Source organism: Sitodiplosis mosellana, unplaced genomic scaffold (assembly GCF_009176505.1).
Source record: "Sitodiplosis mosellana isolate CC-2019 unplaced genomic scaffold, AAFC_SMos_1.0 Smas_scaffold_1, whole genome shotgun sequence".
NCBI classification, from domain to species: domain Eukaryota; kingdom Metazoa; phylum Arthropoda; class Insecta; order Diptera; family Cecidomyiidae; genus Sitodiplosis; species Sitodiplosis mosellana.
Window position 1 is genome coordinate 18765883 of NW_022595244.1, and position 24226 is coordinate 18790108.

Below are 24226 nucleotides of genomic sequence, written 5' to 3' on the forward strand. Positions count from 1 at the left end.
CAAAAAGTACTTCGAGAGCGTTAAACAGTAATTATGTGATGTGCCGATTGTGACCGTAATACAGAAATGTCAGTTTATGAATTGCACTCGGCACGACTAAACGTCAAAAGTGAACTCATTTTTACAGTTCAGAAAACAGATCAATTCCGTGCAGTTGACATACAGATTTGTTGATTTGTAACAGAAAAAAAAACGCATCTAGCTCCAGTTTTTATTGTGCGGTCAGTGTTCAACAAATGAGTAGTATTTTCTGTGTAGTGTAAATTTTGGATATCTTCTCTTTCATTATTGTAGTTAAACATCGTTCGGTTCGTTTATTTATTCACTGAATTTGGTTTGATTCGTTAGTTAGCTAATTCAGAGAAGTTTGTAATTAGATCTCTTTGTGCGAATGTTTCAAGCAAACAGAACTAATGGCTATTGAAACTACTGACGATTCATGTGCTCCTTTGGCAATAAAATTTCAATTAAATGGCATCCGGGGAATAAATACCGACAGATAAGTGCATGTCTTGCAGTGCTCCAGCATGAAATCGGCATTTTTATTTTTGACTCATTAAAATGGAAACGAAAACTATTTCGTACCAATTGGATTTTTAATTACTTGAGCTGTTCGGATTCTTTTAGTTTTGTTAATTAAAACTTCACACATCACGCGGAAAAAGTCGTTCGTCTGGAATGAAACAATTCCTTTTTTTTTTCGAGTGGCACAATTTGAATTGACAAACGAAAAAATGCAGTGAAATTTCGAGTGGATGCGTTTTTCTGTGTTTTCATTTTGTGCACTGCTGTTTCGAATTAGCATTTTTTGTGGGTATATATATATGTGTGTGGCCAAATCGAATAATCGATGCATATAGCTAATTTTTTTTTGTCTCGGTCCAGAGCTCATCGTGTTCTTTGATGCGGAAATTTCTTCTTGTCTGTCTATACTGATATCGCTTATCTGGTGTGCAATCGAAAGAAATTAATTTTTATCAGTGGTTCTCTCATTTGAATGCCATTTCAGTCATAAAATGGAATTGGTTTTTCAAAAACGTGCACACAATGGATGGAGTGCAATCGAATATTTTCAATTATGGATCTTTTCTTTTCGATTGCACAGTATATTCGAAAATAGTTTGGGTTTTGAAGGAGGCCAAACACTACTCGTGCTCGCATTTCGTTGTTAATCCCGTTGCAATCATTTGCACAACTTTCAAAGAGGGTAATTGCTGTTGATGACGCGAACTCTGTCGCCTCGCCGATTTGTTATTACAAAGAGTTGTGCGTTAAATGCAATACCATCCCCTCGACATAAAATGTTCATCTAATTTCCACTTGTTATTGTCATTTATCCGATGGCGCCTAACCCGTCGCTACTTTTTTTCTTCTCTTTATTCTTCTTTTTCCACTCATTTAAAATTGAAAAGTTCAGGAAAAATGCAGAGCAGTTTTGAAACAAAGAAAAAAACGAACGCACGACAGAGACATGGAAGAATTTAATTGAATGTCGACTGCAGACAAGTTTACCGCATCATTTTATCATCGCAAAAACTATCGAAACCATTTCCATAAGTTTTTTATCGACGGCAAATGGGGAAAATAATTCAATTATAAAGAAGAGATAAAACAAAGCCGTTTCCATGGAAAACTATTACGCCGTTCCGCATATCCCAAACCATCAAATAATGCATTTGATCGGTGAATTAAAACCAGAAATACGGCAAGAACAACAGCGAAAAATCACAGCGACACATGGACAGATTTCAAAATGTTCAACTTTTGAGCGTTCATATGACCGTGACATTGTCAGTTTTATTTTGGATTATAGAATGAAGTGGCACAATCGCCGAAAGATAAATATCATAAAAGTGGATGATAAATTGATGCGCAGGAAAGTCACTCTTATTTTTGCTTGGAGTTCATCTGTGTCCAATTTCTAGGCTTCATTGGTTTGTTTATTCAGTTTTGGAGCAAAGAACTGTAAACTTTAGCCAACTGAAGAATTCCGATAGGAAATGTTGTTGAAATAGAAGAGTATTTCTTCGATTCACGATGTTGCCACGAGAATTTTGTGGGTATTAGAAGATGCTTCGTAAAGTTTCAACATCGAACGCATAGATGGCGTGGGTAACAAAAAATTGATAATCAACGGGAGCAAGTTCACGAGAAAACTCAAGGAAAAGTGTTTGTCAGCTTTGGTGTCATCGAAATGCCACATTTTAAAGATTTTTGAATAAATTTTTATTAGGTGTTTATGTGTCCCTAGTTTCAAAAATGTGATGTTCATGTGTTATGTACTTTGCTTATTACATGCAGAAAAAAAATGGAATTTTATGTGGAGAACACATTAGGATATTCAACTTGAGACACATTACCTTTTTTATATCGTTTTTCATTTTCGTGGTTAAAGCCTTTGTTGAATGTTACATTATGAGGATGAAAATCCCTTAAGAATCAGAATTGCTCAAAAGCCAGGAAAAGTGAGAGAAAAAAAAACCGAAAACTCAAAGTGAAATGAACATTGGAAATGTACCAAAACAGCCGAATTTTCAATTTCAGATAACGACACAAACCTGTTATTGTCAATCGCTCGAAACAAATCCAAGAACGAGTTTTGGGACTGCGCGCGACCATGAATTTTGATATCTGAAGTGGTTTTTATCACTAAGTCTCCCATCAAGTCAAAAGTGACATTATTTTGATGATAACGATTACAACCTCAATATCATTGCATAAACATTCAAACAGACCCAAAAACACCTTTCAATGACACCGCATACAACAGCACTCAAAATATCAAGACTATCGATTTATAATTTATGGGCAAACTTTTGACCCGTTGCGCTTATTCTCGTCATTGTCAGCGGCGTCAATAGAGTTTCGCTCTTGATACTCCTTATCGCCGCAATGTGACAGCAAATGTTTTTCAATAAAGATTAAAATGCAAATGCGGCTGAACGCTTTTGAAAACTGTTGTCTTATCAGTGAATAGAAAATACTCATCTCGGCATTGTCGTATTTCGGGTTTAATCAATGATCAACAACAACAACAACACAATCCATCGAAGTGTCATGTTATCATCAGTAGTGACATGATGCGGATAGTTCGCCGAAGGCGAATGTCATACATAAAACGAACAAATCACCTTTCAGTCAACGCAACTGCTGGCAGTGAATAACATCAATATGAACTACACGCTTCAGTGCAAATTACGTTTACATGTTCCAACTCGGTATGTCAAATAAACAGGATGCAATTTGCGATTGACGTAAACACACATCAGAACTCTATCCAAAGTTATCTTTTCTCTGCCATAAGTTTATATAAAATCAGAAAGCATTTGCTTTAATTATATGTGCGCGTTTTTCGTAAGGACTTTCAACAATCCACACTCACATAAGTATCACAATGTGAATATTATTCGGATTTCACGTAGCTGTTCATATTTACATATTTTCATGGAAATATTTCGACTGAAAATAATAATAATGAACGATTGCTTGAATGTGCCCAGTCACACAAAGTAACATAATTATCTTGCGCTTCGCTGTAATTGTATCGGTGTAAAACCCTTGACGATGTTGTTTAATTTTTTATGTAGATATCTTGTGTTGGTTTGTGTTTAAGATGACTTTTTACTTGCCGCATCACGTCGTGCGGTTGTAGTTTGCTGTTCATTTTGATATTTATGTACGCTAAACTTCGGGATGATTCACCGTTTTCATAATAATTTCCGCATGCTTCACTTTCAGAGAATAATTCATCTCAATTCGAAGATGATGCCTAGAAATTGCAATTTCTCATCTCAAAAACTCACTCTGTGTGTGTGGTTAGGTTTTTGCACATGCAACTTTTTGCATAAAACTTTTTTAATCGCAACAAATTGCACACGAAACGAACTATGTGCCAGTTAATTTATGTTAAAATTGGAAAATGTTGGATGTTGACGCAGAAAAATCAAAAAAATTAAGTACAACCAAATAACAAGCCAATACGTTTTATTCGCTCAGTGACACATTCGAAATGATTGAGTTGAAAATCAAAAGTTTGAAGCATCAATTTTAAGCGACATATGATGTAATTTGAAGCTGGACACGAATTCAAGGCTTGAGATTTATTTTTCGATTCAATTCGCACTTGCCTGAGTGCTTGTGAACTATTTGCAAGCGAAAACCTGTTGTTTTGCCGTATGATTATAGCTTTATGGTGTGTGTATCTAATTTCACTTGCCAACTTCCAACTTTTCTGGCATTTTAGTTACTTTAACAAATACCGACACAAATAGTTTCACAAAAACTTTGTTTGTTTGAAATTTTGTAGTATTTGTTGAGATGTATCAAATGCACTTTTCGTGCAGTCATAAAACAAACGAAACATCATTTATCCACTTTCTCGATGCTCGGCTCTAAATCACAAACTGATTTGCGTCCACGAACATATCACCCGAAATTTCTGTCATAATTTATATACACGCGTCAGAGAAATGTACGACAAAATTATGATAATTGGATGACTCGATGGCAGCATTTCACAATCGTGCGATGGCTGCATTTTAGTTGAATAATAAACACCAACCACCACCACCTCCACATGCATGCATGTACATAAAAATATCTCTGCAAAACTTATAACGACACGAACTTTTATTTAAATCATTTCATCCCTCACCCCCTCAAAAAAAAAATGCATTCCACAATAGTTTTCGGAGTTGGTCTTTTATCTTTTGATGTTTCGCTTTTAACCTCTTGCGAAATTTAACCAATTTGTTTACTACAGTCACACCACATTCAGTTCACGCAGCAGCCACAATGGCAGCGGCAAAAGCACAGCGTGATAAAGGTAATTGTAGGTTTTCGTACCTGCGGAATAAAAGAGAGTGAAAAACTCGATGCAAACGACTGTTTGAGTTTTCGTGATTCAGATAAAATGTTGTGCATTACAAACTCGACTTTTCTCACTTTTCCAAAGTTTTGGGTGAAGTGAAGCCGAACATTGCCAGTGAATTTGGAAAAAGCAACAGTAAAAGCAACAATCCAAAAGTTTTAGATTCATTGCAGCTTAAAATTAACTACCTACAATTTGATATAGAAAATAATTGTTTCTTTTCGGTTTGTCCTTTTGCAGTTCGCCATTTGCCGAATAATGTTGTCATTTCGGGGATATTTCACAATTCCTTCCTATTTTGGATTGCTATCCCAAATATAATTTATATGAGAATTTCTGTTGTAAATTTGAACAGCACACATGAGTTCATTTTCACACAAGTGTGCTGCTAACAATTGCCAGAAATGCATTTGTGCAACTGAATAAAATACAATTTTCAAGTTTCTATGGTAAATTTGACACATTTATTTGTTGTTGTGAACTCAGATTTCAATTTCATTTCATTTCCTGCACAAGGTGGCAGACAGTTCAAACAATTATTCGTAACTTGAAATCATTTTCACCTGCAAGCATCGAAATAGTTGTACCCATTTCCCGGAAGAATCCCCGAAAATCGGCTTTCAAAACAAATTTTCTTTGATTTTGTGGAAATTCTCACATTTTCGTCAGCTCACTCAAAGCATCACTGAACTGAATAACGAAAATATTTCAACGGTGATGGCAACCACCATGAATGCACTCAAAGCAAATAGTTGTAGTTTTTCTTATCTGAGGGGATTAGGTGATATTATGTTCTCGCAATGGCCAGACCTCCGAATTGTTTGCATTTTAATACAAAGTAAATTCTAACGCTCAACTCTCAAGTACATCGTCGACAGCATTCCATTCCATATTTAAGACAAGCGGCCTTAGAGAGAGCCATACTCTTGAAAGACTTTAACATTTTAACAAGATAACGAAGTATATGAGAGATAATCATACAATGTTAGTCTTCTTTTTACAGCAAAAATCTCGAGCTTAGTCAATGTTATTTCGAAATTTCCGCTAGACACTTGCACAGAAAATGAAAGGGAAAATATTGAAACATGAGAAAGAATCACAGAATCTGGAAAATATGAAAACCATGAGAGAAAGAAAATTCGGACGAGAATACTCAACCATCACAGCTTTGCACCGTTCGGAAATGTGATATATCAACCAAAGACTGAAATGATTTCCTATTTCGAGCGTCGTTGTTTGCTTTCTTCCTTGTTTGCTCACTATATTAATTGTCATGCATTTTCTCCACTTGAAATGTTTTGATGCAGGACTTTAATTGCATTCTCTGTTCATTACAGGTTATTTGTTGGTGTTGTGAAGGAATAGAAATAATACTCCAAGCCGGGATCACACCAGACAACTGATATAAAATTCAATACGACTACGAGCATCACAATGTCATCAGAAAGTGGATCGACAGCTATGGCGAATGTCATGTTAACGGATCCGGTGCCAGCGTTTGACACAATTTACGAAGATGCAATCAAAACTTTTCGTGACACATTCGATGCGCAACCAGATGTGGCCGTCTGTGCTCCAGGACGTGTTAATTTAATTGGTGAACATATCGATTACAACGACGGTTTCGTACTTCCAATGGTAGGGTCTCACGTATTTCTCGCATTCTTTCAACATTCTCGTCTCATGTCACTCAATGTCTTGGCTCGTTGATACTTTCATTTTTAATGGCGGTTTTGCTTGTTGTTAGCTGATGCACTTCGAAAACTGGGCGCATTTGCACGAAAAGGTTTTCAGTTTGCTACGAACGTGTCTTACTTTCGTCCAACACATGCAACATTGTACAAAGAAACTTCTGTCTCGATCGACGTTTGAAACGCGTTGCTTACGAGAATGGCAAAGCATCGCACTATTTCCGCGTTGCATGATGCTGATAATCGATGTCACTTATCGGATACATGATTCGATGCTCTTCTTTCAAAATAAATAGCGCTTACACTGTAATGATATATCCAATTTTCATTTACCCGGGTCTAACTCATCACACTGGATTAAATTACACAAAAGTTTTACAAACGAAAAAGACCACAACAGCACACAAAAACACCATCATCACCACCACCAGTAATGTTTCCGATGTGGCTTTCACTGAAGTGCACACAAATTTTGTCACTTCGTAGTATTTTTCTTTCTCTCGCCGTTGGAAGTTGGTAAACATTCGGTGTCTGTCAGCAACTGATAGCAAAGAAAAACAATGAAGCTGCGTCGGCTACGAGAAGAGCACTCGAGATGCATGTCAAATCCAATTCAATTTGCAAAGTTCTCATAAATTTTGTGGTCCGTAGACGAAGTTCAAAGTAGTATTCTTCGTGCATCGCCGAATCTTATTAGGGACTCCAATGTAGCAGCAACAAAAGCGTACACATAATTTTATTCATCCGTACATTTTGTTCCGATAACCATATCGATAGTGGTTGCAAGTAATTGGCTAATAGTTTTAATACCTTTCGCTTCAGTAATTTTACCACCATTTGACTTTTCAATCGTTTTTACATTCCATTTACAGGCACTGCCGATGGTTACGATTATTGTGGGGAAACGCAACCAAACTAAATCCACGGCAAATGTTGTTACCTGCTGTGACGGAGCCGACGACCCGACAACCGTTTCATTCGATTTGAACAACCTCACGGTCGGAACGCCAAAGTAAGTTTTTCTTCCCCTACCCCTGCACATTTTCCCCTCTCGAAAACATTTTTAATTAGTTTTAATTGCAAAATTACAATCGATGTTTCATTACTTTCACATGGCAATGGATCGTTGAGTTGAAAATCGATACAGCAAACTCAATTAATCGGGCATATTGCATTAATTCAGATTGCACCGTTGAAAGTTATGAGAATCCTTGAAAATTACATTAACTCAACTAATTAAATCAATTCATGTGAAGCATTCCGTGCGATTTTTGCCCCCTCAATAATGGAAAATTAAATAACTTGACGCCCGATCGCAGCGAAAAGTACTTGCAATTTTTTTACATCGATGAAGCCTTTCTATCGCATTTCTCAAAGGAAAACAATTTTATTTTTACACAAAGTAAGATATTGTTTTTTTTTCTTTTTTCAAAAACTTTCATGTGTTGTGAATGTTCACGTAGCTTCTGCCATTTTGAACGAATCGCATCGAAAAGCACTTGAAGCGTTCACCATATCACGATGCTTTTATTCGTGCTAGTCACAATAAAAAATTTTATGAGTGAAATAAACAAAGCAAAACAAAACCTATTGCCTCTTGCATGAGGAGATAAGTTTTCAAAAGTACTACAAATGTGTAGCTGTGTTACCTGTGCTGCGAAATGAAGAAAAAAGACACCAGAAGTGCACTAAAATGGAAGTACTCAATAAATCTCAACACAAATAGACGGAAGCAGGGAATAAACGAATCATTTTATATCCACCATTGCAAACAAATTGCAACTAGCTACTTTTTCTTCCATGAGTGCAAGCACTGGAGAAAGAAGAGAAAATCGATCGCATTTTTATGCTAAAATATTTCAAAAAGTAAATCTAGTGAAAGATATTTGGCTCGAGTCGAGAACAACGGCAACAAAACGTACACATAATCATTCTTTATCCAATTCACTTGAAGATAAAATCAAAATTATCTGGTGAAAAAAAAAACATGTACGAGAACACAGAGCAACCATTAAATATAAACCGTATATTGTAAGCGGATCAATTCGATAAAATTATACAAAGTTTTTAAAAAAAAAGTGAATGCAAAAAAGCGACCACAAAATGAAACGACGGATCGTTTGTTTCACAAGATGCAATTTTAAAATCAGTTTACCGATAAGGAGGCCAGAAGTGGGAGCACAACGCACAAAGGAGATTGACCAGGGAAAATGAACAATAGTCAACTGCGGTCCATTATTTATTGTGTCAGGTCTTTTTGTTTGCGCATCTCCTGCACAAAAGATGACTTTCGAGTTCATGAAACCCATTTCTTGCTCATGCCAAAAATAACAAAATTTTGCCAACGGTGGGCACGAATCTGCAAAACCAAAGTTCCGGCCAACACTGCTGTCGTAATAACCATTTTTTTCTTGGTTTGCACAAACGGCGGCTCAACAAAACAACGTTTTTTACATTGCTGTGGCGTAATAAAAATGGTACATAATATCACTCTATAAATGTGTAATGCAGCGTGTTTATTTGTTTGTTTGTTCCTTCTTGTCTAGAGCTGTTGGTTTGGTTGAGTGGACGAAGAAGAAATGGGTTTCGCATCGTTTTTTGACATTCAAATTATTACGCTTGCGATAAGATTGGTAAACAAACTTATTTCATTGGCTGGTGTAGCCGAAAAAAATCTCATATGAAATCTTATTGCTTAGTTCTTTTTTTTTGCTAAATGAAAACTGCACAAACTCATTTATTTAACAACACAGTTTTTATTGAAATTGAACCGACCTGTATAACGAATTGTAATTTGAAATAAGCTCTCAACTATTTGATAGCCCATCTGTTGTGTCGCCCTTCACAATCAATTTTCAAAAGTCTCTGCGCCGAATTTTCCCCCAAACGAACTCCGCAATCACATGAGCTCTGAATTGATTTTGTCATTTAAAGCTGATTTATATTCTATTAAAAATTATAAACGCATTGTGGATTGTTCTCACGATTAAAATCGGCCAAAAAGTGATTTTTTCCCCGTGTTGGTGTGGAATGCCTCTCGAAAGATTAATTATAAAATGTAATTTATGTTGTGGAAAACTTTTGTGGCTCGAGAGCGGTTTTTGAATGAGCCAATTTTTCACGAAAACTTTTCGGTTGAACCTATATTCAACGCCAAGTGCTTATCTCTTGGCCCTCTGAAAAACCGACAATGACATGGTTGCACGTAATAATTAACACAGATATCGTATACGGTGATTCTATGCAAATCTGTATGGAGAAAAAGAGGCGCCCAGCGTCGGGCCACAATTTATGCACACATAAATTATTCCCGATGGACACAAGCGCATAATACGAAACATATTAATTTTAATCAAGTCGAAAAATGTTCGCGCACATGAATTCGACCAAAAGTGTTGTTATGCGAGCGCCCAAAAGTCACATAAAGTGCACGAACACATACGAAAGAGTGAGCGAGTGTATTTGAATAAGAGAAAGAGAGTATGAGAGTCAGATAGACCGGCCGATGGTTAAATATATAATTTATTTCGGCTGAACACATATATACGTACAGACTGATGTGTGTGAAAGACTTTTTCGCAGCAGTTAAAACGTTCAATTTTATAGCTGCGTTAATAGTCGTTGATGTGCGATTTTCTCGTAAAATTTTCGTTCCGAAAGCGATTCGTAACTAAGTTGACCGGCTCTTGATGAGCAGCACTTTCGGGCGGCTGACATATATCTAAATTAAAATAGTTTGACTTTTTGCTTTCGAATGGACTGAACTGGCGTAAAAGCCGCTAATATATTTTCTTGGCTCCATTCGACCCATCAGAAGATTACAATTGTTTGGCCCATTCAACCTCATATATCAGTGAAATGGAGACTGAAACTTGACATCGCTACGCAACACTGTCCATTCCAAACGAACATACAGCCATACAACTAAAATGATGAAGCACGTATCGTTTGGTAAACCGACATCGAAACTCATCCGAATGGGAAATGTTCTATGATAAACCAAAGAAAAGAGTCGCACAAACCAAAACGGAAGAAATGTCTTATGATAATGCAGCTCTGATAGTGTGATGTCTGTGTGTATGTGGCGTCGAAGGGAAAATCGCAAAAAATAGAAAATCCGTCACAAATCTAATAGATTGTATACATTTTTACGGCGTCTTGCCTACATTAAAAATTGATATAAAGAATGCTGTGCCATGGATGCGTTCCGCTTTACAGTATCTTGGCATGTCGTCGTTGTTGTCATTTTCGGTTCAGAGTATACCGCGTACGTGACTGGAAACGAAAATTCGACGTTGATGATGTGATGCGCTCTATCGCACTTATCTCCATCGAACATTTCAAAAGTTTTGTGCATGTTCTCACGAGGGAGAAAGAAAGAAAAAAGAGACATATACTGTTCTTTCTCCTTATTCGTGATGCCATTCTCGAGTTTTCGTTTTACATACAATTTTCCATTTGATTTTTACCTCCCTCCGTCTTTTTTGTTGCCATGCATTGTCTTAATCTTTTTGCAAAACATTGCAGCACCTCACATTCATCATTGTCGATTCACATATTTCATTCTAATACTTAATTTCCCACAATAATACGCTTAGATCACGTCGCCTCATTCATACGAAAACTTGTTTATCGCAACGCACTTTTGGTGACAGACGTCCAACACACCTCTTTGAAGCTTTGCCGAGTATTTTAAACAGATTTCCTTGGGGTTGGAAATTGAATTCAGATTGTGAATCGAATCTCGAAGGTCTGACGATGTGACTAACAAATATAATGAAGTGGATGGCCCTTTCCAATATTGAATTTACGAGTAAATTATTAATTCGATTTGAGCGCTTCAAGTATTTAATGAAAGCAGACTGTTTACATTGAATCCCGTTTCATTCATTTAGTCTAATTCCATCGGTACTTTTCATAAAGAGTGTTACGGTGTGCGAGTGATATTCACACACACACACACACACACAAGTTACTTTGAAGAGTGAACGCAGACAAGCAATTTGTGCGGCGACCAAATAGTTGAACTTTATGATCGTTCACACATTTCGTGAACTGGCCAATAGAATCCAAACGAAGTGGGCACACTAAGCGGGATAATGAAAAAAAAACACAAGAACATCAAACAAAGTTATTGCAAAACTTTTGAATGGGACGAACAAAAAATACGGCCAAAACATTTTCCATTGTGCGACATTTTCAGGTGAACAGTTTCGAAGGAAATTCCTCGTAATCTGTGAGCTCAATGTAAAAGCTGAAACCCACCATTCCCATGTATGCATGCGCGGTTACGTATTTATACTGTGGCTACTGCGGTGTACCCACCTGGTCTTATCTAATTTAATAATAAGTTCCGGCTGCGCTGAGCAGAGATATATTCGTGTTCGGTACTCAACGGCTACATTGTAAAATGACAGGAATCCAAAAAAGGTCTGCGAAAAATAGAGCGAGAGCTCAGTCTGTTGGCCGAAAGTAGATGAAAAAAAAAAATTTGAGGCCGGAACTTTGTCAGAGCGATGATGTGTATGTGTGTATTGTTGGGCTTGAATGAACAAAAAATGCTGCAGAGAAGCAGAAAAAATACAGTGTGATGAACGCAAAGGCAAAGCATTTTTCAGCAGTTGTAGAGGCACAGAAAATGCCATGTATGTGCTCATGTCAAAGTTAGCCCATGCATAATTACGAGTACGTCTATTTAAAATTTCAAATATATCGCATTAGCATCGAAAAATGTGCTGAGCCAGATGAGAAACGATTATCACTGGATGAGCACTGAACTTTTGAAAACAGAAGCTTTTCATTAATCTCCAAAACGTTGCATAATCATCGGAAGATGTGACATCTTTTTTCCGCCGCAGCTGCTTTTTTCCCGTATATTTTTCTTTGCCCGCACACCGGAAAAAAATTGGACTAACTTGTTAGGCGTGAATATTTACACGTTGTCAAGTGAAAGTGAAAAAAAAAGTGAATTATCCTAACGAACATCATTTACAATACAAAGATTTAGATTGGACTCAAAATGTCAGCATTTGAAATAGGTTTGAAATATTCGACATACTTTAGAACTTTTAACGTTTACTCTCCATTTTTTCCACCGAATAAAGATCACATCGTAAGAAAAATGGCGAACAATTTTTCCATAACGTCTACTTATGAATTTAGTCAATTTGTAGAATTGTTTGGCTTCTTATTGTTCTTCTAAAATATCTTGGGTTTGATGAGACAACATTTGTATGTATTCAAGAAACAGCATATCCACTGTGTGACCTTACTCACTTTCAATGTCTTCGGAATTTTATAATTACGACTAACAATTAACAATAATATGAATGAAATGTAATTGTGGAACAAGAAAAAAAAACACCGATGTGAAAACAATGCTTTTATTTTCAACAGAAATCATAAGGTCGAGAAGCTGAAAAAAACTCTTATTCAGAAATTCGAATAATTAGCCTTTCGCAATTTTTTTTCCTGAAATTCATTTTCAAACATTTATTAACAGTTCGTTTTTGTTTATGGCGAAAAAACCGAAAAAAGTGTTTGAATGTGCATGTATTTTTAGCAAACAACACTTACTTTCCAATCTCAACACGAGTTACTGTCAAAAAGCAGAAGAAACAAGAACTTGAGTAACAAGTAGAACAAAAGTTTAAAAAATTTAATGAACAATTGGAAGAATGTGTATTCATAGCCAAAAGAAAAAAAATAATGGCGTCCAACAAGAACCGACCCACTGACCGTCCGCAAACAAAGCCTTGATCCAAGCAAAATGTACAATGGTGTTTATTTTTGAGCGGGAATTCATCGAAGGAACAAGCATTTTTGCGTTGATGTCAGTCAGTCTGTCATTAAAACAATGTTAATTCGTTGAATTTTAGCATCGACCCCAAAATAATTTCATTTAATTATTATCAAAAGCAAGTGTTTTAGAGGAGCAAAATTGTAAAGATTCGCGAAAAATACGGGCACGCATTCGAGCTATTTCTAGTAATCAAAATGTTTTAAACAATTGTGCTTTATGGCACCTGCCGAAATGTAAAATGAAGTACCTCCGTATTTAGTCAAACTTTGCTGTGACAGATTGAGTGGTTTTCTCCACTCGATATCACAATTCACTGGTACATAAGGCAAACTGTTCTGATTCGATGGCAAAAGTTTTGCAAGTGTGTTGGCTTGTGGGCTGCCGTCAAATTCATTCATGGTACTTTCATTGAGATCGACCATCGACCGAAATACAATGTGTAGATTTGCTGGCCTCTTGCTAATTAGAATCGTTCAATTAGGCTTTTGTGGATTTAAGCTAATGCGAGACCACAGGGAAAAAAAGGGTTTCATTCTGTATTCGATTCGTTTGCGAATGATTTTCGAATCGAGAACAGGACAACAACGACTGATTGTTGAGTCCTGATTAGCGAGAGAGAAAGCGCTCATGTACAAAACACTGAGCCGCTTCAAAGTCTAAGCGACACGCAAACACCCACAGAGAGAGAAAATGGAATAGGAAATGGAGTGAAATGACAGATTGAGTCACCAATTTCAAAGGTGAACTCTTTCCAAAGTACTAAACTCAATTACATGTCATTGTATGTGATTTAGTTTTCTCTTTTTCATTACACTCGGCTCAATCACGGCAAATCATTTTGTCAAACGAAAGTGCGGCCATAAGAACTTGCAGGTTCGTTGGGAAAATCAAATTTTCGTTTCTCGTTCATATGTGATTTTGGAACGGATCCATATGCATTGTTGTTCTATTTTTTTGTCCTTGTTTCGTTGACATTTGATGGATTGAATTGATGTACAGAGGCAGTATAGCATGGTACATATAAAAAAAAAGTGAACGTTTAATTAGTGATGATCTGACTAGAGTTCAAAAACATCAAATAAACATGAACACCTGAAACACGACCCGAGCGAGCGGACGGATCAAACGAACGAATCAGCTTTTGATTTGGATGTTGATATGGCCCGACAAAATGGGCTATTGCGCATTGGACCTATCTGATATAGTGTGTAAATACAATTTATTCTAACACGTATTTCATGCATGCAGGCCATGGATAAACATTATTTTATTCGTACGAGGAAAACTACACCAAAATACGAATGTGCAAGTTTTTATTAGATTTTAGTTTTATACGCCTTCGTAATTGTTGTTTGTCGGTTTCTTACTTTTGTTTCCACTTTTGCCTTCCTGATTCGATTTCGGGAGCAAAGATCAAAGGCTTAGTTCCGGAATGTGTGTTGAATACATGGGAAATGTGTAGTTATGTTGAATGCCCTCCTAGCTCAAAAAGGACAACGATGAAAGTGCTTGCAATAATTTATTTCATTTGAAGTTTGTGTCTTTGTGTGAATTACAACGAAGTTAATTATATTTGGCACAATGTTTCTACCCTAAATGCCATTGGCCTTAGATCTGTTACGATATCTTATTTTCCGGATATCAATTTGTATTTGCTCACATATTTCGTCTGGTGAACTGGTGAATTCTATGCATTTAACAGCCAAAAGCAACAAAGTCGCACAGTTACAAAGCCTGCTTCGAAATGGATTTAATTAGTACTTGCAATGGTTTCAGCGTACATTATCTGCTCTTTGTTTACATTGGTGCACCTCTTCTATTTTGAGTGACATAACGTGTTGCATTGCACAATAGCTTCGTTAGGTGGAATGGGGAAGACACCTTTGAGTTGAGCGTTTGTTCGGTTTCGAAGGTGGATCAAGTGAGTTTTGGAATTCTTTTATCTTTTGTTCTACAAGTACTCTCGTCTATGTAAACAAGAGCCTCTCGAATCTTTGTGGCTGCTCTCTGTGTTTCGTGCATTCTTGTTATTACTTCCGTGTTGCGTACTGTTTCGTATGCATTTCTCGGATCGCCTTCATTGTATCAATATTTTAAGTTGAATACTTATACCCTTCACCATGATACAAAAAAGAGATAAACTTTTTCGATAGAAACTTACACAGTGTCGGATATACGGTTGTTTTGTCATGAAAGAAAAATGACGCACAAAGAACTCTTTAAAGTAAATTTAATTTAAAAGCTCTATTTCTTCGCAGCAAAATTGAAAGTTCGAAAAAATCAGGTTTCTGAGGAAGAAGGAACCCAAACATCTATAGGAAAGAAAAATGACAGAGAGAAGTTTTCAAAAAATAATCAAGATTGACAGTTAGAAATAGTACCTATTATTTTCGTCATATGTTGGAATGTATTTACCTCGCATATATTGTTGTTTCATCTCACACATTTTCAACGGTTCCTGGTTTCATCATCAGTCGAATAAAAAGTGATTCATTGTATCAAGCGATGCTAAACGCAAGATCAGAATTTTTTTTATTAACGCTTGCTGAAATGTGGATCTAGTGTTATAAAACTTTTAATATGTGTGTGTAATCCCAATGAGAAATCATTGTATGAGAATTGACGATTGTCATAAGTTGGAATGGTGCATTCATTGTTCACACAAGAGTTTGAGTTGTTTTATTCGAAATAATTGCTGAAATGTGTCCAAAATTTAATCAAAAATGCGGAGGCAACGCAAAAGCTTAATTATTATTAATCAAATATTTCTGGAAGGCATTTTCGAAAGTTAGTAAACTTAATTTAAATTTGGTTGAGCGTACTCATTTTTCGCATTTGCAAAATAAATGTTGTGTTTATGGAAATTTATGTCATTTAATAAGTTTTGTTGCATAGTTTATATCTTCCAGTTGAAATTAAGGAACAGAAAAGTCGTTAATTTAGATGGATGGTTGCAGTTTCTAATATTTGAATACGAGAAATCTCTTTGCTCAGTTCATAAATAATTGCCCTTATTGATATAAAGGTTTATAAATGTATATGATGTTTTTTTTTCTGCTTTCTCTTTGTTTCATTCATGTATTCATTGTACGAAGCGTAGATGGGCCAACTATATAAAAGGTGTATTGAAATGTTTTGGTAAACAATTGCCGGGATTCGATGCGGTCATATTGACAAATGTGCCCATTGGAGGAGGTCTTTCCAGCAGCGCAGCGCTTGAAGTGGCGACGCTAACATTTATACAAGCGCTAACCGAGGCCGATAATGATAAAAACCCCGAAAACACCAAATCCTTAACGTAAGTTCAATATTTATGACATCACTTTCACCACCCAAACGCTCTATTGCAAATCAAAATGACCATCAGGCGCTAGAAAAACCGTTGGAACAAGTATATAAATAAACCATATTAGAAGTTTTGCAGGGGAATTTATTTGAATAATATTTCATTTGAATGGGCATTGGGCACATTCAACAGAGTAAATTGATATTGGTCGGTCGTTCGAATCCAAAGTTCACTGGCGGCTGACAAAGGTCGGAACTTATTCGATCATAAATCATTTTTTATTATTTTCAAAAACTATCTCTCCCAATTTAATTCGAATCAGTTAGTCTGTATGGCAACCGGCATACATTTCAATTTGATGAAGGTTACTGTCGAGACGATCGACGTAATTAACTGCTAAAATTTAGTGTCATTGCGCTTGGTATACATTTATTTAACTGACTTTCCATTTAATAAACACGAACACAGGCAAAAACAACAGGCTCTGCTGTGCCAGAAAGCTGAGCACGAATTTGCTGGTATGCCGTGCGGCGTTATGGTGCGTTGTCATCTTCTGTTTTTTGTTTTGCTTTTCACAAACTTCAGCCAACTGTTACTTAATTGGTTGAAAATGAATTTCAGGACCAATTGATTTCGGTGTGCGGGAAACGTGACCACGCGTTGCTCATCGATTGTCAGTGAGTATGCAATTAGTTTTCGTTTTCTTTCGATGAATGTGTGAACGTTACAAACCTTAAAGTTTTCTACTGAATGCTCAATGCGGAATTTTCTGTGTTTTTGTTTGTTGACATTGCTACAAATTTTCAGAACATTGGACATATTTCAAATACCATTCGAGATGGGAGACGATTTGGCCGTTTTAATCTGTAATTCAAACGTGCGCCACGAACTATCGCATAGCGAATACCCGACTCGCCGAAACCAATGTGCACAGGCACTCGAACTCTTGCGTTTGAATAGCTACAAAGATGCAACTATTAAAAGCTTAGACGGTAAGTATGGAATAAAAACAAGAAGTAAAAAACAACAACAACAATTCTTAAAGCTGCCACATTCATAGCATATGAGCCAAAATTGTGCAGCAGTAAACCGTCATTGAAAATGGCAAAATAAAAGCGAGGAGCATTCAAAAGGAGTGAATTGAATGGAATGTGGTTCATTCGATGGTTCGCATTCATATAATGTAAAGTTACGGATTTTGTCCCATTTAGATAACGCAAGTTCACTGACGAGAAATGAGACTTTAATTCAGCTTAAGCAAATTACTTAATTGTTGACACGATAAATCCTTTTTCGCTGCTTTTGATAAACTCACGATTATTTTGTATGCATTATAATCTGCAACAAATTAGCAATGAAAGGATCCAGACGTAAGGAACACATTCTTTTTTATTTCCATGAATATCCTTCGTTCAATGCAGTGAATCATCGTCTGGGTTCTAAATCGTTTTTGAAATTTCTTGAAGAACTTTTCCACTGCGTGATTTTGCCAGATCACACACCAAATGGAATAACACGACGCTTCGTGACTTTGGCATATCATAATATTTGTCTAAACACTTTCAGTGTTGGAATTTTGCATGGTCGTCGGTACTTTTGGGCGGTGGAAGCTAAACTTGGGCTAACCAAACACTTCATATGATGAACTTTTGTCAGCGCACAACGCATAAGGTGCATGATGAGTTGTGCGATGGTTTGATGAGTCAGACACTTGGAAGATAGGATCAGTATACATCAAGTCGTGTTGAGTCAATTCAAGCCGATTTTCCTGTCACACGCACGCAAGCTTGCATGCTCCTCTATGTACTTTAAACGCTCAAGTAATGACTAGTACAAACAAAGTAAAGTGAGTGTAAAAATACTGTCGCTTTGATGCGATGTGCACATATTAACATTAACATAAAATTGTATACATGTCCAACAACCTCCTATTCACAAACAGTTCATTCTTCACACGCACTTCAGAAGAATGTGCAGCAAAATGTCCCGCAAACAGAAGAACCAGTTAACGATTTCGGTGTTTATAGAATTGCTTTCCACATCGGACTGGGAAATATCAACTTCATATTATTACGGTAATACGGTGCTGTTTCGTATGAAAGTTTCGCTTCCGATGTCAGATTCAACATATTCGATGGCTTTTATTTCACGGTAGACACAGTAGCCATGGCGGTTGAGCCTCACTGCCGTATACGTTTCTGGAAAACGCAAAACATGTTAAAATTTCTCAATGAAGCAGCGGACTTGTCGGCATACTCGTGGATTCAGCATATCACTTGCTTTGGCGATTCGTGAGTTGCCAAAGCATCATATATGCAGTGCACTCGATATTTAACGTGAAAACCTATATTCGGTACATCGAAGTTGGCCGAGGTATGATTTCGTTTGCGCGTAGCGCGTGAGCAATTCACTTGCGATATATAGTATATAGGGATTCACGTTATATCGCGAGTGAATTGCTTACGCGATGCGCAAACGAAATCATACCTCGGCCGACTTCGATGTACCGAATATAGGATTTCACGTTAAATATCGAGTGCACTGCATATATAATGCTTCGGCAACTCACGAATCGCCAAAGCAAGTGAAATGCTTAATCCACGAGTGTGCCGACAAGTCCGCTGCTTCATTGAGTTTGATGTTTCTTTTTATAATTTCATGTTGGTACCTAAAACTGTAATACAGTTACTGTACATTTGTGACAGTTCCAAAACACCCCGTGACGTGTTTGACAATAAATGTAAACTGAATGTTATTAAAAACTTTTTTGTGTGTTTATCCACAAAGAAAATGATTTTCCAAGCATTTTAACTTTCTAAATAATAAATTCAATGGAGATTAAAACATAAATCCTTAAGCTCTGCTTTATTTATGTATATTTTGGGTTTGCTGTTGCTCTCGATGTGACAATAAAATCATGTATAATGCATAATGATTTCGTGGTTTCCGTTGGTAAATATATGCACTTCTTGACGGTAAATTCTCCCAACAATTAGACCAATTAGGAAGGTTCTTGGAAATTTATGAGATAGCGTGAATGTTTGCATTTTTTTTCCAAGATTTCCTTCCTCATTCACAAGAAGCAAAATTCCCAATTCAGATTATACACAAGAACGCACCAACAAACTTGCTATACAAAAACAAAGACATCAAAAATTCACCATGAATTCAAATTAACAGATTATTCAGCGATTTTTTTTCTTCTTGTTGCTGTTTTCTTGGTGTTTTGTACAGAAAATCATTCGAATTCTCTGCGGAAATGTATAAACGATTCACATTCCGATTTCCACCGTGTAATTCTACCACCAAATCAGCTCGAATTCGTGCGCATTGTCGTTTCTCGTTCCTCATTCCCCAGTTCGTTTTTGTTTGTCCACAGTTTGATAGCTACACACAAGCTCTTGAGACTTTTTTACGCTTACTTTGGATCGTGCATTTCGCTAAATAGATAATGAAACGGGCAATTTTTGAATTGTACACTTCACCCACATCTTTTGTTTGAATAGATTACGGTATCGCACAGAAGCATGCACAGAGAGTGAGAGAGAGAAAAAGAAAAAGAAGATAGACCGACCGGAAAACTAATGTTTTTCCGTTTCTTTTCGTTGTGTTATGTGATGAGCAAAAGGAAACATTTCACAAAATGATGAGTGTTTAATATTCCGAACGAGTCGTCGTTGTTCATTGAATTGAAATTTGACATTTTTCACAAAGTATGCGATACACTTTAGTCGTCGCACTTAATATTACACTCACGCAATAATTACTGAGCACTATAGTGCACTCAACCAAATCTCGTCGAACAAGAGTCTCTTGGAATAACTTGGAAGTACGCTAGCGAGAACAAACACTTATAACGGCCTTTCGTTTGCACGTAATAAATTTGCCAACAAATACGCACACCATTTGAATACAAAACATTTTGTTAATTAATTCACTATGCGGAAATCCCTCTCTTTTAATTTAAAGCCATTTGTCGAATTAACACTTACCCGAACAATCGAAATGTTTTTGTAAAATGAATGCCAAACATACATTCCCTGTCTGTTTTGAAGGTATGCGCATTTGCGATGTCGCGGATTCATGAAACGACCAATTGCATGGTCATTCAAACAAATAAATATTCAATAAATTTTAGTTTACCTCGGATGAAAAACAATTTACCATATTTACTGCATACACACACACACAAACAACGAAAATAAAGCGGCAGTGTACACAGTATATTTTTTTATTACGTGCCGAAAACCATTAGAATGCTTTTAGATTAATTTCGAACCATTGGGATGGATATTTAATGTGTGTTATTAATCTGCATTCCATGCATATGCAGTGGGATGGCTGGTGCAATAGATTCAATTATTGATGAGCATCTAGCGCCAATCAAAATATTATCAGCAAAGCATGAATAAAACGTATTAAATGGATATTGTTCGAATGATTTCAACGCAAATTATTTAACAACATGCATTATACATATACATATGCATATGTATAAAATTTATACTATTGCCGCTGCAAATGCATCATAATATTTTCTGCAAAATGATAAATTCAGAGCATGCTGTTTATTTATTCAACCATTTAACCAAATTTGTTCCGTTTAATTTGAATCATCGTACTAAATGGATTGCACATCGCTATATTGGATTTCCGTTAATAATGCTCGCTCTTGCTATCTCTTTGTGTCCACTGTCCACATGCTAATAGCTAGCCACTTCGTTTGATGTGCTCGCATATGTTTTCTCATATGTAAAAACAATGAGACTCATCCCTTTAATATCCGTAAACAAGTTTATGCAAGATTATCCACACTTTTGGCCGCTTACGCATTTCATTCAGCTTTATCGAGCACATGCTCTTTTCGATAATAATTTTTGTAATTTTTAATTGTAAACGATCCTGAATTGCATTAAATTCAATACGCATACATGCAACTGATTAGCATCATTTTTCATTCAAAAATTCAATTTCATTCACACAAAATAGAAAGGGTTATCGCTCCTATGTGCAATTAATTGCAGGTGATAGTTAGGTTCTGATGTACTGTTTTTAAGTGTTCATCGAACTAAATATAACTCGGCTGTGCTTGTTTCGTGGTGTATTAGGAATCTGATTGGTCGAACCTAATGTCCTCAACCGGAACGGAAGAACTTCATTCGCACATCGCAGCATTTTTCAAATGCCTGCCATTTTTTTCGATGCATTTGATGCCTGTGGAAAATGTCAAACACTCGGTGCAATTAGGTGCAATTAGATCCAATAGAATTAGTACCTGAAAATAAATTACTTTTGAGGATAACCAAATACCAAACACAAATGTTTGAGTTTATCGATTGATCCGCCGGCACGGATTACACGTAAAATAAATCCACACGATTTGACAGGGAAACCCGAGACTCGCATATTTTCAATTAGATACGCTAATTAAAGCAAATAGGCATGTACGTTCAAATTAGCGTCACAAATTATGATTCATATGTTTTAGCCGGCTTGAATTTAATCCAAGCACACCTATTTTTCCTGTGGTGGTCATCTCTTTTAACTCTGCATTGATTTCGAATTCGTTCCGATGTGTTGCGTCATTAGTAATCACATTCAAATTACATACATCGGTTTATGCCAAATTAACATCAAATAATTCGATTGCATCGCGCACAAATCACATTTCAATTTATTTGACAACAAAAATGGCGTTGTTAAGCTCGAAATGCAGATTTAAATCCAAAAACATTGTTCTAAAGTGCATAACAATTACAATATATGCCAAAGATAGTTGTTTGTGACGTTTTATTTGATATTTCTGTTGTGCAATATCATACAGTGGCTAGAGTGGCACTTAACTAACTATTTGCCGGTTTGATTGAAGCTCTTAAAATGTGAAGTTCTGTTGATGGAAATGGAAAACGAGAAAATAATAGATAAACCCAACATTGCAGAGAGACACAAATATGTATATTTTTCCATTAAATTACGTAAACATTCGTTCATTCTTTATTTTGATTTTTAAAGAAAGTTTTTCTCATTCACAGCTCTGAAAGGTAGTGATGAAGTTTTCACCAGAAGGGCACGACACGTTATCACGGAGATTCAGCGGACACGTGAAGCAGCTGAAGCATTGCGGAAAAAAGATTTCATTGAGGTCAGTACAAAAAACACGGTTTACCTTTGAGAAATGAATGGTGATGGGAAAACATCACGAAATCTAGTATAAATCCTATTTGGCAAATGACCGTCCATCAGTTGATGAAGTAATGATTTTTTATGCATCAAGTGATACCAATGATGAAAATTTTGTGCTTACATTCACTTCATTCATTTGATATCATTCACGAACTAGATCAACTTTATATTTTTAGATGGGTCGATTAATGAATGAATCGCATGAATCACTTCGAGATGATTTCGAAGTATCGTGTGCTGAACTTGATATACTGGTCGAGGCGGCAATCAGCTGTTCAGCTAGTGTGTTGGGGTCACGTATGACTGGTGGCGGTTTTGGGGGTTGTACAGTTACGTTGCTTCGCAAAAGCGACATAAATAATGTGATAACGCACATCAAAACGATTTACAGCGCGAACGGCACAAACGGACGTACTGCCAGTTTTTATGTGGTCCAACCGGGTGATGGTACTCGCCGAATTATGTAATACTTGCAAATGGTGCTGAAAACAGAACAAACATTCCGACAGTACTCGAAACATTAATTTTAACGATGATGTTGATTATGCATTTCCATAACATACTTTCTCAGCTTCACCATAGAATCGACATCATCCAAGTTATACTTCATGTATTTCAGATTGTTAACTATCAAACTAGTAAATAAAGAGTAGAAGAAGCAATACTCATTTTTTAGTCTGTTTACGAAGGAAGAAACCTTTTCTGAACATAAAATGCCCATCTCGTGCATCACTTTTCGCAATTATATGTCGTGGACTAAGGGAAGTAATAGAATTCGCATCAAAGGAACGCTCTCTTAGAAGTTGCTTACAAAAAAAAACTTGACCTCGCATTTAGAGTCTTCTTGTGATAGCCTTCCAAAACAACGGAGGGAATGTAACGTGTATAAAAAAAATGCATTTTAAAAATATTCGCAGCCTATGAACCGGACTCTTTATGAATTAAACCATCAGCATAATGTTTTTTCGCATGTCTAGCACATGAAAAATTTATTCTGGTTCGTTGCTCCCTTCTGTTTACTATCTTCAACGTTTCTGGGCATATTCAATTTTTCAAGTCAAACCACGAGATGAAAAAATGCAAAGAAAAACAACTCACTTCCATAGAAACAACCGCCTGCCGAAGTATAGAACATCAAACGAAACGAGAAAGCTTTTAGTTTCGGATTATTATTCGGTTTTCTTTCAGTTTCATCATTGTGGATTGGAAAAATACAGCCATAAACAGGATGATGCCAACAACAACAGCAACATAAACAATCGTCGACTTAATCTTCGTGCTTTTTTTTCTCTCCTTTCAGGCGAGAATATAAAAGTGTGTTACACACTATGTTTTTGCTATTCTTTGTCTTCATCCATTCCGATTTTCTTATGTGTTGTTGCCATTTTTTTTGT

At 36.4% G+C, this 24226-nt stretch overlaps 1 protein-coding gene across 2 annotated transcripts; it reads left to right on the forward strand.

Moving 5' to 3' along the window:
• On the forward strand, nt 1-23494 carry LOC129579239 (galactokinase-like). 2 transcript variants are annotated; one of them, XM_055469099.1, is made up of 9 exons: nt 1-221; nt 6208-6508; nt 7434-7573; nt 16464-16661; nt 17118-17187; nt 17271-17326; nt 17457-17641; nt 22682-22791; nt 23009-23494. In XM_055469099.1, the coding sequence occupies exons 2-9, from the start codon at nt 6305-6307 to the stop codon at nt 23297-23299; spliced, it is 1254 nt and encodes a 417-aa protein (XP_055325074.1). In that variant the 5' UTR covers nt 1-221; nt 6208-6304; the 3' UTR covers nt 23300-23494. The 2 variants fall into 2 exon arrangements, with proteins under 2 accessions (XP_055325074.1, XP_055325082.1); XM_055469107.1 differs by lacking the exon at nt 1-221 and adding an exon at nt 3200-3218.
• The last annotated feature ends 732 nt before the right edge of the window (nt 23495-24226 follow it).

Bases quoted from the DNA above. Each gene is read 5' to 3' on its own strand.
- LOC129579239 (XM_055469099.1), top strand. From the start codon at position 6,305: ATGTCATCAGAAAGTGGATCGACAGCTATGGCGAATGTCATGTTAACG. The intron at 17,327-17,456 runs GTGAGTATGCAA...ACAAATTTTCAG, and splicing joins GCGTTGCTCATCGATTGTCA to AACATTGGACATATTTCAAA. The intron at 17,642-22,681 runs GTAAGTATGGAA...TCTCATTCACAG, and splicing joins AACTATTAAAAGCTTAGACG to CTCTGAAAGGTAGTGATGAA.